The sequence below is a fragment of the Heteronotia binoei genome, chromosome 8, assembly GCF_032191835.1.
Source record: "Heteronotia binoei isolate CCM8104 ecotype False Entrance Well chromosome 8, APGP_CSIRO_Hbin_v1, whole genome shotgun sequence".
Classification (NCBI taxonomy): domain Eukaryota; kingdom Metazoa; phylum Chordata; class Lepidosauria; order Squamata; family Gekkonidae; genus Heteronotia; species Heteronotia binoei.
Genome location: NC_083230.1, coordinates 114,352,867 through 114,367,335, shown reverse-complemented (window position 1 = coordinate 114,367,335; position 14,469 = coordinate 114,352,867). Strand labels below are relative to the sequence as shown.

At 47.9% G+C, this 14,469-nt stretch overlaps 1 protein-coding gene across 1 annotated transcript in view; it reads right to left on the bottom strand.

Moving 5' to 3' along the window:
- Window positions 1-14,469, bottom strand: part of GYS2 (glycogen synthase 2) — a 76,195-nt gene that overhangs the window by 36,749 nt on the left and 24,977 nt on the right. Inside the window, 2 exon segments of the mRNA XM_060245924.1 lie at window positions 7,950-8,135; window positions 12,020-12,211. Coding sequence (XP_060101907.1) covers window positions 7,950-8,135; window positions 12,020-12,211 — 378 coding nt within the window.

Here is a 14,469-nt window from a genome sequence, read left to right as displayed (position 1 = left end):
ATGTGGGCCGGCGGATTGGGAACCTCCTTGGTGGGGGAACCCAGACCTGGGGCTTGGCAGCCCTATCTATGACACTGCTTATCCCATGGCACCGGGAGTGATTGACATATTCCATCTGAATGTTCCAAGATGACTGGCATTAGGGTTGTAGGGCCTGGTAGCAGGGGAACCCACAGCTACACGGCTTACACAGGATTTGAAGATTGAGGGAGATTGGAATAGAGGGAGCTGCTAAGCTGGGGTGTGCCATATATTCTAAAGAGGGTGCCACCCTGCGTGCCCCCTGCTGGCTATGACCCTGACCTTGGTCCATCAAGGTCAATCAAGGTTCCAGGTTCAATCCCCGGCATCTCCAACTAAAAAGGGTCCAGGCAAATAGGCGTGAAAAACCTCAGCTTGAGACCCTGGAGAACCACTGCCAGTCTGAGTCGACAATACTGACTTTGATGGACCGAGGGTCCGATTCAGTATAAGGCAGCTTTATATGTTCATATGTTCACCTGCAGTGAAGTAAGGAAAAGCTTCCCTACATAGTGTTACATAAGAACAAAAGAGAAGCCATGTGGGATCAGGCCAATGGCCCATCCAGTCCAACACTCTGTGTCACACAGTGGCCAAAAAAGAAAGCAGGTTCACACGTGGGTCTAGAAGCCCTTCCACTTTGCCCCCCACCCCACCCCAAGCACCAAGAATACAGAGCATCACTGCCCCAGACAGTTCCAATAATATGCTGTGCCTAATAGCCACTGATGGACCTCTGCTCCATATTTTTATCCAAACCCCTCTTGAAGCTGGCTATGCTTGTAGCCGCCACCACCTCCAGTGGCAGTGAATTCCACATGTTAATCACCCTTTGAAGAAGGACTTCCTTTTATCCGTTCTAACCCAACTGCTCAGCAATTTCCTTGAATGCCCATGAGTTCTTGTATTGTGAGAAGGGAGATAAGGACTTCTTTCTCTATCCCATGCATAATCTTGTAAACCTCTTATCATGTCACCCCGCAGTCGACGTTTCTCCAAGCTAAAGAGCCCCAAGCGTTTTAACCTTTCTTCATAGGGAAAGTGTCCCAACCCTTTGATCATTCTAGTTGCCCTTTTCTGCACTTTTTCCAATGCTATAATATCCTTTTTGAGGTGCACTGACCAGAATTGTATTCCATATCAGAATGCACCATCGATTTATACAGGGGCATTATTATACTGGCTGATTTGTTTTCATTTCCCTTCCTAATAATTCCCAGCATGGCGTTGGCCTTTTTTTATTGCAATCGCACACTGTCTTGACATTTTCAACGACCCCAAGATCGCTCTCTTGGTCAGTCTCTGCCAGTTCACACCCCATCAACTTGTATTTGTAGCTGGGATTTTTGGCCCCAATGTGCATTACTTTGCACTTGGCCACATTGAATCTCATCTGCCACATTGACGCCAATTCACCCAGCCTCAACAGATCCCTTTGGAGTGCCTCACAATCCTCTTTGGTTCTTACCACCCTGAAGTTACCTGCCCCTTCCTGCCCTGATGCTTCCAATGAACAACTCTGGGATTCCTCCCAGGACATCACTCTCTTGCAGGGGTGGAATTCTAGCAGGAGCTTCTTTGCATATTAGGCCACACCCACTGATGTAGTCAATACTCCTCGAGCTTACAAGGCTCTTTTTTGTAAGCTCTTGGAGGACTGGCTGCATCAGGGGTGTGTGGCCTAATATGCAAAGGAGCTCCTGCTAGAATTCCACCCCTGCTTCGTTGCCACCTCTCGGCTGTGGCTCAGTGGTAGAGCATCCGCTTGGCATGGAGAAGGTCCCAGGTTCAATCACCAGCATCTCCAGTTAAAAGGATCAGGTATTAGAAGATGTGGGGAGGGAAGGTACCATTGTTTAGCCTAATCTCATCAGATCTTGGAAACTAAACATGGTCAGTGCTTGGATGGGAGACCACCAAAGAAGACTCTGCAGAGGTAGGCAATGGCAAATCACCTCTGCTTTTCACTTGCCTTGAAAGCCCCTTTCTGGGGTCACCACAATGCTTGGATGAGAGACCACCAAGGAAGACTGAAGAAGGCAATGGCCAACCATCTCTGCTTCTCCCTTGCCTTGAAAACCCCTTGCTGTTGTCACCATAATGCTTGGATGAAAGATCACCAAGGAAGGCTCTGCAGAGGAAGGCCATGGCCAGCCACCTCTGCTTCCAACTTGCCTTGAAAGCCTCTTGCTGGGGACATCATAAGGCTTGGATGAAAGATCACCAAGGAAGGCTCTGCAGAGGGAGGCAATGGCAAACCACCTCTGCTTCCAACTTGACTTGAAAGCTCCTTGCTGGGGTCACTATAAGGCTTGCATGAGTGACCACAAAGGAAGGTTCTACAGAGGAAGGCAATGATCAACCACCTCTGCTAATCACTTGCCTTGAAAGTCCCTTGATGGGATCACCATTAAGACTTGAATACAAGACCACCAAGGAAGGCTTTGCAGAGGAAAGCAATGGGAAACCACCTCTGCTTCTCATTTGCCTTGAAAACCCCTTTCTGGAGTCTCCATAAATCTGTTGAGACTTGAAGGCACTTATACAGACACAATCAGTAGGTGTTGTGAAAGACCTCTACCAGGGAGACCCGAGAGCCGCTGCCAGTCTGAGCAGTCAAGACTGACCATGATGAACCAATGGTTTGATTCTGTACAAGGCACAGGGGTGGAATTCTAGCAAGAGCTCCTTTGCTTGTTAGGTCACACACACACACACACACACACACCCGATGTAGCCAATCCTCCAAGAGCTTACAAAAAAGAGCCTCGTAAGTTCTTGGAGGATTGGCTACATCAGGAGTGTGTGGACTAATATGCAAAGGAGCTCCTGCTAGAATCCCACCCCTGATAAGGCAGATGTTATGTGTCCCTCTTCCCTAGTTCTGTCATACTTCGATACCAAGTTTGAGAACTGGCTGAGAACGTGGACTTTCCAAGAAACATCAAGGCAGAGAGAGCGATCCCATTCGGAGGTTTTTAAAAAATATCAACAACATACACATCATAAATCATACATGAAAGCCGAGGATGAGCAGGGGGGAACTGAGACACGGTCTGCCCTTTAAAAAAAGTAGTTGTCTCATCCAAAAGGTTAAAGGAAAGTAGAATGCTCGGGGGAGTCCGGGAGTCTTTTAGTACTGGACAAATCACTCACTTGACCTTCATCTTCTGTTGAGGGATGGAGACAAGGATGTCTTGCATAAACCTGCCTCTCTAGATTGTTTGTTTGTTGAATAAGCTGGGTTCCCCTCTCCCCACCACATTCTCATTGGGCTTTGGGGCCAGAATGACCTTTTCACAGCCAGAGATGCCCTCATTAAAGCAACCGATCTCTTACAAAACGCTAGTGATTGTCAGAAAGGGCTCAAATGCGCTGCAGGCATTCGTGGGTCAGTAGCCACCGCAGTGATCCGGGATCGTTTCTTGCCTTAGCACCCTTTAAAAGTCAGCCTTCCAACTGGGGACCACCCATGATCTCTAGAACCCCATTCGTTCCACCCAGGGGTCATGTTGTAGAAAAAGTGGAGCTGGAGTTCATTATCACCACTCATTTGCACATGCCACAAACCCCTGGCAGCGCCGGAAGGTGCACTAAGTTACATCAGTTCAGGATCTACCTTGAAATGCTTCCTGAATGATCATTGTCATAAAATAATAAATAAATAAATAAATAAATAAATAAATAAATAAATAAATAAATAAAACAAACTTCACTCCCATCATACTTTTAAAGTTACTTTCTACCACTACCACAGTGGCAGGAGGAAGATTTCCATCTATCTGCCTTATATAGGAGGCCGCTGAGAGGTGATGTGATCACAGTCTTCAAGTACCTGAAGGGCTGTCCTATAGAGGATGGGGTGGAATTGTTTTCTGTGTCCCCAGAAGGTAGGACCAGAATCAACGGGTTGAAATTAAAACAAAAAAGTTTCCGGCTCAACATTAGGAAGAACTTCCTGACCATTAGAGCGATTCCTCAGTGGAACAGGCTTCCTTGGGAGGTGGTGGGCTCTCCTTCCTTGGAGGTTTTTCAGCAGAGGCTAGATGGCCATCTGACAGCAATGAAGATCCTGTGAATTTAGGGGGAGGTGTTTGTGAGTTTCCTGCATTGTGCAGGGGGTTGGACTAGATGACCCTGGAGGTCCCTTCCAACTCTATGATTATATGAATCTATCTTTGGGTTATTTTTCTAAATTTTTTGCGGGGGAAAATATTAGTAAGTTTTTGAAATCTTAAGAGTTCAGCAAAATTCTCACAATGGGGTTTGAACAATGGAGCTCAGAAGCAAGTATTTTTTTTGGGGGGGGGGGGTTAAGAAAGAAAGAGCACAATACAATTTAGAGGTTCTGGAGCACCGCTCCTGTGAGCTCCTGCTCAAAATGAGGCCTGGTTCCACCTCAGTCCCCCGCCAGAAAGCACTGTTAATAGGGCGGCTGTATGCTTTTGAGTGGGATGGCCCACAGTGGAATTCTCTGGGACAACTCTATCATCCACACTGGGCATCCCAAAACAGCGGGTGAAAACAGACGTACACAAACTGAATTATGATCATGGATGCAGGTGGGTAGCTATGTTGGTCCAGTGGCACCTTTAAGACCAACCAAGCTTTATTCTGAGTATAAGCTTTTGTATGCAGGCACTGCGTATAAGCTTTTGGGTGCATGCACTCTTCTTCAGATGTACTGTGGCCTAATTTGAATGGAAAGAATAAAGAGTGACTGCAGGTGGAAAGGTATGGTGTTTATCTCCTGCTACTGAACTGGTCCCTCCCTGCTGTGAGTGAACATTTTTTTCTGTCTGTCGGGACTCAGGGGAGGTCTTACCAATTGCTGCCACCACTCTGGGTTAAGGGTCTCTCCCTTGAGAAGGCCCAGAGTCCCCTCTCAAACCCTTCAGGCCTCCCTTAGCTAGGCCAAATAATGGGCGTGAGGCCCAGGCAGAGTAAACAACTACAAAAAGGTTTATTCCAGTGCAATATAAATTAACAAGGTGCATTAACCAGTAAAATGGTGAAGGGAAAATAAACAAATGCCCTAACCCGTCTATTCAGGGCGGAGCCAGAGTGTGACAAGCATAATAGAACTCCAAGGGAATTCTGGCCATCACATTTAAAGGGACAGCACACTTTTTAAAATGCCTTCCTTCCATAGGAAATAATGAAGGATAGGGGAACCTTCTTTTGGGGCTCACAGAATTGGACCCCCCGGCCCAATCGTTTTGAAACTTGGTGGGTATTTTGGGGAGAGGTACTAGATGCTATACTGAAAGTTTGGTGCCTCTACCTCAAAAAACAGCCCCCCCCCCAGAGCCCCCAATACCTCCAGATCAATTTCCCATTATATCCTATGAAAATTGATCTCCACATAGGGAATAATGAAGTGCCCAGCAGACATTTCCCCGCCCCCCCCCCCCATTTCTGGCCACTCTGAAGCGAGGGATTGGCATCTCTACTCACGAGTTGCAGCCAACTTCTTCAAAGTAACACAGACACACCATCCCTAGAGGAAGCCTTTCCAATCAGAGACTGAAGCCTCCGGAAGTGGAAAGTCACATGGTGGCTTTGGGGGTGGGGCTTCCCCCCCCACCGGCCAGCTGACTGGGGGCGGGAAGGAGCCTGGGAAAGCGGAAGAACCCCCACTGGGACCTGGGGATTGGCAAGCCTAGCCTCTATCTATACAGTCCCTAACTAATACCAACACTTACCCCTTGGCGTAACCTCCCAAATGGCCTTTCCCCTGCTTCCAACTCTCCAGGCCACAGCCTGCCTCCAGCTAAACCTTCCAGGGATAGAACACCCACTTCCTCGGCTTGGCCTTTATATATTCTCTTCCCAGGCCCCACCCCTTTCTGGGCCTGTTTCCCTCCAAAACCCTCGCTACCCAATCAGAGGGACAGAGGGGATCCTGGGAGATGTAGGTTTTTCCTAGTAACTCCTAAGCAGGCTTTCCTGGGGCCTGCAGGCCTCGCTAGGCCCAGAATCATGACACTGTCAGTTGGTGAAGTAACTGCTGTTTTTTTGCCACACAGAACATGTTTTCTTTCTCAGCTTAATTTTTGCTTCACTGCATATAGTTAATCAACAATGTTCAATGTTACTAGAGCAAATACGTGTGCCGAATGATATGATTTTATACTGGACTCATCTAAAGACTCAAGGGCCGGGTGGGGAATCTCCCGCCTGGGAGGTTTTCAACTCACCAGCCCACATTCTGGGTGACGTCATCAAAATGGCGGCACCCATATGGGGCTGCTCTAGGCGTTTCTGGGAAAACTCTATGGTTTTCCCGGACACTCTAGCTATTTGGGAGGTAAAACCATGGTACAATAGGGACCATAGAGTTTTAACCTCCCAAATGGCTAGCACATCCAGAAAAACCATAGAGTTTTCCCAGAAACGCCTAAACCGGGCCCATAAGGGCACCACCATTTTGATGACGTCACTTCCGGGTGACGTCATTTCATTGAGCCAGCGCGCAGTGCACACACGACTGTCCCCCGCTGGGGGATGAAGAGGACTTGGCAACCCTAACAGACTCTGCTATTGAAGACGAGGTGGAATATCCTGCGCCTGGTGAGTGAAGGGATATTGCCCCATAAGGAGGATTAGTTGGCACATTTAATGATAAATATATATATACCTCCCCAACATCTGGGCATAAACTTTTGTGTGCAAGCACACGTCTTCAGACGTATCTGCGTATAAACTTTCATGTGCATGCGCACTTCTTCAGATGTATCTGAAGAAGTGTGCGTGCACACAAAAGCTTAGATCCAGAGTTGAACTTTGTTCTGAATTATGGCCTCAAACTTTGTTCTGAATTATGATCTGTGAAGCTAGCTACCCCCAGAGGAGGGTGCCTGCTGCATCTCTGGATGATTTACTGCTTTGTCCTTCCCTCTTCCAAACATCTTCCATGAGGGACACGGAATTCAATGAGACTAATGGGCAGTAGGTTCAGGACAGACAAAAGGAAATACTACTTTATGTAGTGATTAAAATGTGGCGTCTGCTGTCAGAGGATGTGGTGATGGCCACAGAAAGAAACTGCTCTCAAAGGGGGATTAGAGAGATTCAGGAAGGATACGTCTATCCAGGGCTTTTTATGTAGAAAAAGCTCAGCAGGAACATATTAGGCCACACCCCTTGACATCACCATTGTTTCACACAGGGTTTTTTTGTAGAAAAAGGCCAGCAGAAACTCATTTGAATATCAGACCACACTCCCAGATGCCAAGTTAGCCGGAACTGCGTTCCTGTGTGTTCCTGCTCAAAAAAAAGCTCTGGGTCTATCAGTCATTACCAGCCATGGTGGCTGAGAGGAACCTCCACATTCAGAGACAGTACACCTCTGAATCCCAGAACCAGGAGGCCACATCAGGCCTCAGCCTTGATGCCCTGTTATTGGCCTTCCAGAGGAACTGGTTGGCTGCTGTGTGAGAAAGGATGCTGGGCTAGATGGATTATTGGCTCTTATGCTCCTATTGATCTTCAGTGGCCAATCAGATGTCATGATGGTCAAGAGACCCACTTGGCCCCACCCACTTTTTGAAAACATTTGATGGGCACCAGGTAAGGTGCTGACAGGTACGATTACACCCACAGCCACCCCCTTGGGGATCCCTGCAGTACAAATTAGAATAATAAAGTAATAAATAATTATAAAAACTTTTTATACCTCAAAAAACAGCCCCCCCTGAACCCCAGATATCTACAGATCAATTCTGCATTATACCCTATGGGAATTGATCTCCATAGGGAATAATGGAGCGTCCAGCAGATAATTCCCTCCCCCGCCCCTGCTTTCGGATGACCCTGAACTGAGGGGAGGGCCTCCAAACCAGGGGATCCCCTGCCCCCACCTGGGGATTGGCAACCCTAGTGCCACATGGAAAGCAGGCAAAGGGGGAAGACATTGCCCTCCTTACATGTTCCAGATGGTTGTAGAAATCAATACTTGCTGCGCACAGGTACCTCCCCAAGAGCGTGGCATGGGTGGTAAAGATGGTTGCCACGGGAAGCTTCCTGGACCGAGAGAGGATAAGTCCTGGTCCGGCTTGCCATTCATGGAAGTGAGCGATGATGTGCGACTTGTCTTCCAACTGATCAGACAGCTGCAAAGAATACGACACGTACCGTTATTACTGTTCCTTGATTTGTATGGCTTCCCTTCATCCAAGATTTAAAGACTGAAGAACCTCAGGGCTCTGCTCAGACATCATGAGCGAGCTGTAGTCGGTTCATGAAGCGATTGGACCTTTGAGATCCCGTGCTCAACCTCTCCTTTTCCCTCCCTCTGTTCCTCATGCCCGGGGCTAAGAATGGAAATTTCCTGGTTTAGGTAGCCAATCTTCCAAGAGCTTACAGGGCTCTCAGTACTGTAAGCTCCAGGAGGATTGGCTACCTCAGGGGTGCATGGCCTAATATGCAAATGAATTCCTGTTACAAAAAAAAAGGCCTAAGTTAACTGCAGTTTGTCATAATAGCTGAATTGTGGCGTTTCAGCAAGCTGTGGTTTGTTCGATGCCCACAAATGGGGATTCAAAACCAGGATTAAACCTGACCTGGATAGCCCAGGCAAGCCTGATCTTGTCAGATCTCAGAAAGTAAGCAAGGTTTGGTGTAGTGGTTAAGTGTGTGGACTCTTATCTGGGAGAACTGGGTTTGATTCCCCACTCCTCCACTTGCACCTGCTAGCATGGCCTTGGGTCAGCCATAGCTCTGGCAGAGGTTGTCCTTGAAAGGGCAGCTGCTGGGAGAGCCCTCTCCAGCCTCACCCACCTCACAGGGTGTCTGTTGTGGGGGAGGAAGGGAAAGGAGATTGTGAGCTGCTCTGAGACTCTTCGGAGTGGAGGGCGGGATATAAATCCAATATCATCATCTTCAAGGTCAATTCTGGCAAGTACTTGGATGGGAGACCTCCTTGAAATACCAGCAGTCGGGAGGTGGGGCAGGCTTTATTCAGCCACCTTCCTGGATATCCTTCATGCCCCCAGTAGGTCACCAGAGGTTGCCATGACTTCCAGGTATGCGCACACACACATGCATTTACAAGTATGCAAATACAAAAATATTTACATATATGCACATATAAATACAAAAATACAAAAAAAACCCCACAAACAAACTACCACCAGGATTAAACCATGTATATGAAGAAACAATGTACTATGATTGTCCACTGCCCCCCAAAACACCAAAGCCTGGTGACAAACTGTTACATTTTAAAAATTTACATTATTTATGTCTGCCTTTATTACAGGGACTCAAGGCAGATTGGCCACCCCCCTCCCCCTGCTTCCGCAGCGTAGCATTTTGTGGTTGACTTTCCGCACTGCAGCCATTATTTAAATACTTATCCAGCTTAGGGGTTGGCAAAAGAAGTTCGAATTGAGGAGGGGGAGAGAAAGAGGTAGCGGCAGGGACTGCGGCTCCCGAGCGGGGAGGGGTCTAGTAGGGGGAGACAGAGGCTAGTGGAGAAAAGTCACATGTGCACATACTGTTCAGCTGGCTAAATAGGGTTGCCAATCCCCAGGTGGGGGCAAGGGATCCCCTGGTTTGGAGGCCCTCCCCCTGCTTCAGTGTCATCAGGAAGTGTGTGTGTGTGTGTGTGGGGGGGGAAATGTCTGCTGGACACTCCATTATTCCCTATGGAAACTGATTCCCATAGGGTATAATGGCGAATTGATCAACAGGTATCTAGGGCTCGGGGGGGGGGCTGTTTTTTTGAGATAGAGGCATCAACTTTTCATCATACGCTCTGGTGCCTCTTTCCAAAACACCCACCAAGTTTCAAAAAGATAGGACCACGGGGTCCAATTCTATGAGGCCCAAAAGGCGGTGCCCCTACCCTTCATTATTTGCAATGGAGGGAAGGCATTTAAGAAGTGTGCGGTCCCTTTCAATGTGATGGCCAGAACTCCCTTTGGAGTTCCATTATGCTTGTCACAACCTTGCTCCTGGCTCCACCCCTAATGTCTCCTGGCTCCACCCCCAAAGTCCCCAGGTATTTCTTGAATTGGACTTGGCAACCCTATGGCTAACTGATTCATCTCTTTTGGGGAAGGGAAGCTTTACATTCAGGGTCATCTGCGTTCCGTTATTGGATTCTCTCTTAGGGAGGGGGGGATTTGTCATATTTTGAGTTATCTTCTTTCTCAGTAAACATGTTAGGTCTGTTTTGAAATTGCTGTCTGACTCTGAGAAGGGGGCTACGAAGCTGAAGCAAGAGAACAACACCCGATTTACTTATTTATAAATCTTTCTATCTCGCCCCTCAACTAGAAAACTGGTTCCTGGGATGGCCAACAAGGTAATTAAAGTTGCAGCACTAAAATACTGATAAAAAAAAAGTCACGTGAAAGATGCCAGCAGCAAGAAAAGAACTAGCAAATGATTTGCAGAACATAAAAAGCAATAAAATGGCGTAGAACAAAGAGGAGGGGAAACAAATTTCACCCGAAAGCCTGAGAGAATAAATAGATCTTTAGCAGGGCTTTTTTGCTAGAAAAAGTCCAGCAGGAACTTATTTGCATATGATGCCACATAGGGCTTTTGTTGTAGAGAAAGCCCAGCAGAAACTCATTTGCATATTAGGCCACACCCCTTCATGTCACTATTGTTTCACATAGGGCTTTTGTGGAAAAAGCCCAGCAGTTACTCATCTGCATGTTAGGCCACACACCCTGACAACAAGCCAGCCGGAACTGTGTTCCTATGTGTTCCTACTAAAAAAAAAAGTCCTGGATCTTTGCCTCCCGTGCTGGAAAGACCACAAAACAAACACCAGGCAAGCATCCAAGTGGATGGCATGCCAAAGCCGGGGGCCACTGCTGAAAAGACCCTGCACCTAACTGCTAACTACCTCTGCTTGGCATGGAGAAGGTCCCAGGTTCAACCCCAAAAGGACCAGGCAGTAGATGATGTGAAAGACTTCTGCTTGAGAACTTGGAAAGTTGCTTCCATCTTGAGGAAACAATACTGACCTTGATGGACCAAGAGTTAGACTGAGTATACAGCCCCCTTCATGTATGTAACTCACCTAGGGTTGCCAAGTCCAATTCAAGAAATATCTGGGGACTTTGGGGGTGGAGCCAGGAGACATTGGGGGCGGAGCCAGGAGCAAGGGTGTGACAAGCATAATTGAACTCCAAGGGAGTTCTGGCCATCACATTTAAAGGGACAGCACACCTTTTAAAATGCCTTCCTTCCATAGGAAATAATGGATGGGGTACCTTCTTTTGGGGCTCATAGAATTGGACCCCCTGGTTCAATCGTTTTGAAACTTGGAGGGTATTTTGGGGAAAGGCACTAGATGCTATACTGAAAATGTGGCACTTCTACCTCAAAAAACAGCCCCCCCGGAGCCCCCGATACCTCCAGATCAATTCCCCATTATACCCTATGAGAATCGATCTCCACATAGGGAATAATGAAGTGCCCTGCAGACATTTCCTTCCCTCTCCTCCCCCATTTCTGGAGACTCTGAAGTGAGGGATTGGCCTCTCTACTCATGAGTCACAGCCAACTTCTTCAAAGTAACACAGACACACCATCCCAAGAGGAACTTTCCAATTGGAGACTGAAGCCTCTGGAGGTGAAAAGTCACATGGTGGCCTTGGGGGCTTCCCCCCATCGGCCAGCTGACTAGGTGCGGGAAGGAGCCTGGGAAAGCAGAAGAACCCCTGCTGGGACCTGGGGATTGGCAAGCATAAACTCACCACTGCAAATAAAGGGAAGCAGAGCAAAGTTTCCAATAGCAATCTTAAACATAGATATGTCCAGGGCTTTTTTTGTAGCAGGAACGCCTTTGCATATTAGGCCACACCCCTCTGATGTAGGCCAATCCTCCTGGAGCTTACAGTAGGTCCTGTAAGAAGAGCCCTGTAAGCTCTTGGAGGATTGGCTAAGTAAGAAGGGTTCTGTGGCCTAATATGCAAAGGAGTTCCTGCTTCGAAAAAAAGCCCTGGATATGCCACTGTAAATTCTGGCACCATACCTCTTTCAAAAACCAGGCAGTTAGTGACCCGAAGATGAGCGAGTCATTGGCTTCTCGATCGTGGTTCGGGATTCCAATGTGGCTTGCATCCCAGAACTCCCCTTTCCAGCGGTCCAGATTCCAAGCTGCTGATCCGATATCGAACAGCACCACGTAGGGGTTCCCTTCTATCAGCCACCTGCCAAAATGTACCTGTTGGAAATGGAAACAGAAAGGTCAGAGTGTTACCCGCAGGGGTAGGGAACAGTGGCTCTCCTGATGTTTTTTTGCCTACAACTCCCATCAGCCCCAGCCAGCATGGCCAATGGCTGGGGCTGATGGGAGTTGTAGGCAAAAAACATCTGGAGAGCCTAGGAAAGGCAGAAAAAGCTGTTACATATAGGAAGGGTGTAACTCTGTTTAGCGTTGCACTTTCAGCATGGGAGCTGAGGGATTCTGCATACTGAGAGGACTCTGCAGATCTGCTGGAGGAAAAATAGGGTTGCCAAGTCCAATTCAAGAAATATCTGGGGACATTGGGGGTGGAGCCAGGAGACATGGGGGTGGAGCCAGAAGCAAGGTTGTGACAAGCATAATTGAACTCCTAAGGGAGTTCTGGCCATTAAATTTAAAGGGACCGCACACCTTTTAAATGCATTCCCTCCATTGGAAATAATGGAGAGGGGCACCTTCTTTGGGAGCTCATAGAATTGGACTCCCTGGTGCAATCCTTTTGAATCTTAGAGGGTGTTTTGAGGAGAGGCACTGGATGCTATGCTTAAAATTTGGTACCTCCACCTCAAACAATAACCTCCCTTCCCAGAGCCCCAGATACCCGTGGATCCATTCTCCATTATACCCTATGGGAATTAGTCTCCATAGGGAATTATAGAGTGCCCAGCAGACATTCCCCCCCACCCCCGCTTTCTGATGATCCTGAAGCAGGGGGGGGACCTCCAAACCAGGGGATCCCCTGCCCCCACCTGGGGATTGGCAACCATAAGGAAAAAAGATTTAATGAATTATCAGAGCGCTTTTTTTTTTTTGTAGCAGGAACTCCTTGCCTATTAGGCCACACACCCCTGATGCAGCAAATCCTCCAAGAGCTTACAGGGCTCTTAGTACAGGGCCTGCTGTAAGCTCCAGGGGGATTGGCTACATCAGGGGTGTGTGGCCCAATATGCAAAGGAGTTCCTGCTAGAATTCCTTACAGGGCTCTTAGTACAGGGCCTGCTGTAAGCTCCAGGGGGATTGGCTACATCAGGGGTGTGTGGCCCAATATGCAAAGGAGTTCCTGCTAGAATTCCTTACAGGGCTCTTTGTACAGGGCCTACTGTAAGCTCCAGGAGGATTGGCTACATCAGGGGGTGTGGCCTAATAGGCAAAGGAGGTCCTGCTAGAATTCCTTACAGGGCTCTTAGTACAGGGCCTACTGTAAGCTCCAGGAGGATTGGCTACATCAGGGGTGTGTGGCCTAATAGGCAAAGGAGGTCCTGCTAGAATTCCTTACAGGGCTCTTCGTACAGGGCCTGCTGTAAGCTCCAGGAGGATTGGCTACATCAGGGGGTGTGGCCTAATAGGCAAAGGAGGTCCTGCTAGAATTCCTTACAGGGCTCTTCGTACAGGGCCTGCTGTAAGCTCCAGGAGGATTGGCTACATCAGGGGGTGTGGCCTAATAGGCAAAGGAGGTCCTGCTAGAATTCCTTACAGGGCTCTTCGTACAGGGCCTGCTGTAAGCTCCAGGAGGATTGGCTACATCAGGGGGTGTGGCCTAATAGGCAAAGGAGGTCCTGCTAGAATTCCTTACAGGGCTCTTAGTACAGGGCCTACTGTAAGCTCTGATTGGCTACATCAGGGGTGTGCGGCCTAATATTCAAAGGAGTTCCTACTACAAAAAAAAGCCCTGTTAATTCATGAAGTCTTTTTTCCCTCCAGCAGATCTTGGTCTCCAGACCCCTCACCATCTTTGTTGCCTCCTCTGGACTCGAACATGCTCCTAGACTCGAATATGTTGTCGAGAAGATTAAATGGAGGCGGGGAGGAGATGCAAAAGGTTGCTCTGAGAAGCGTCCCCTCTAAGCGAGCTCAATGTTTTAGCCTCTGGTTCGCACATTTTTGTCTTAGCTCAGGAAGGATGGGTCCAGAGCAAACTAATTTATGCAGTAGCCAAATCACTCACTCACAACGTTAATGCCAGTAGCTCATGAAGTAGAATTTTTGCTCATAAGACTCCACAGCTTAGAGCAGGGGTGTCAAACTCATTTGTTATGAGGGCCGGATCGGCCATAAATGAGACCTTGTTGGGCCAGGTCATGTCAGGTTGGGCAGGGCCATGTCGGGCTGCGCCATGTCCAGCCAGGTCATGCGTGTACCTATTTAAGATTAGGCAGCAGAGATATAACTTTATAAAGCACACAGACAAACACAATTTTATATATATATATATATATATATATATATATATATATATA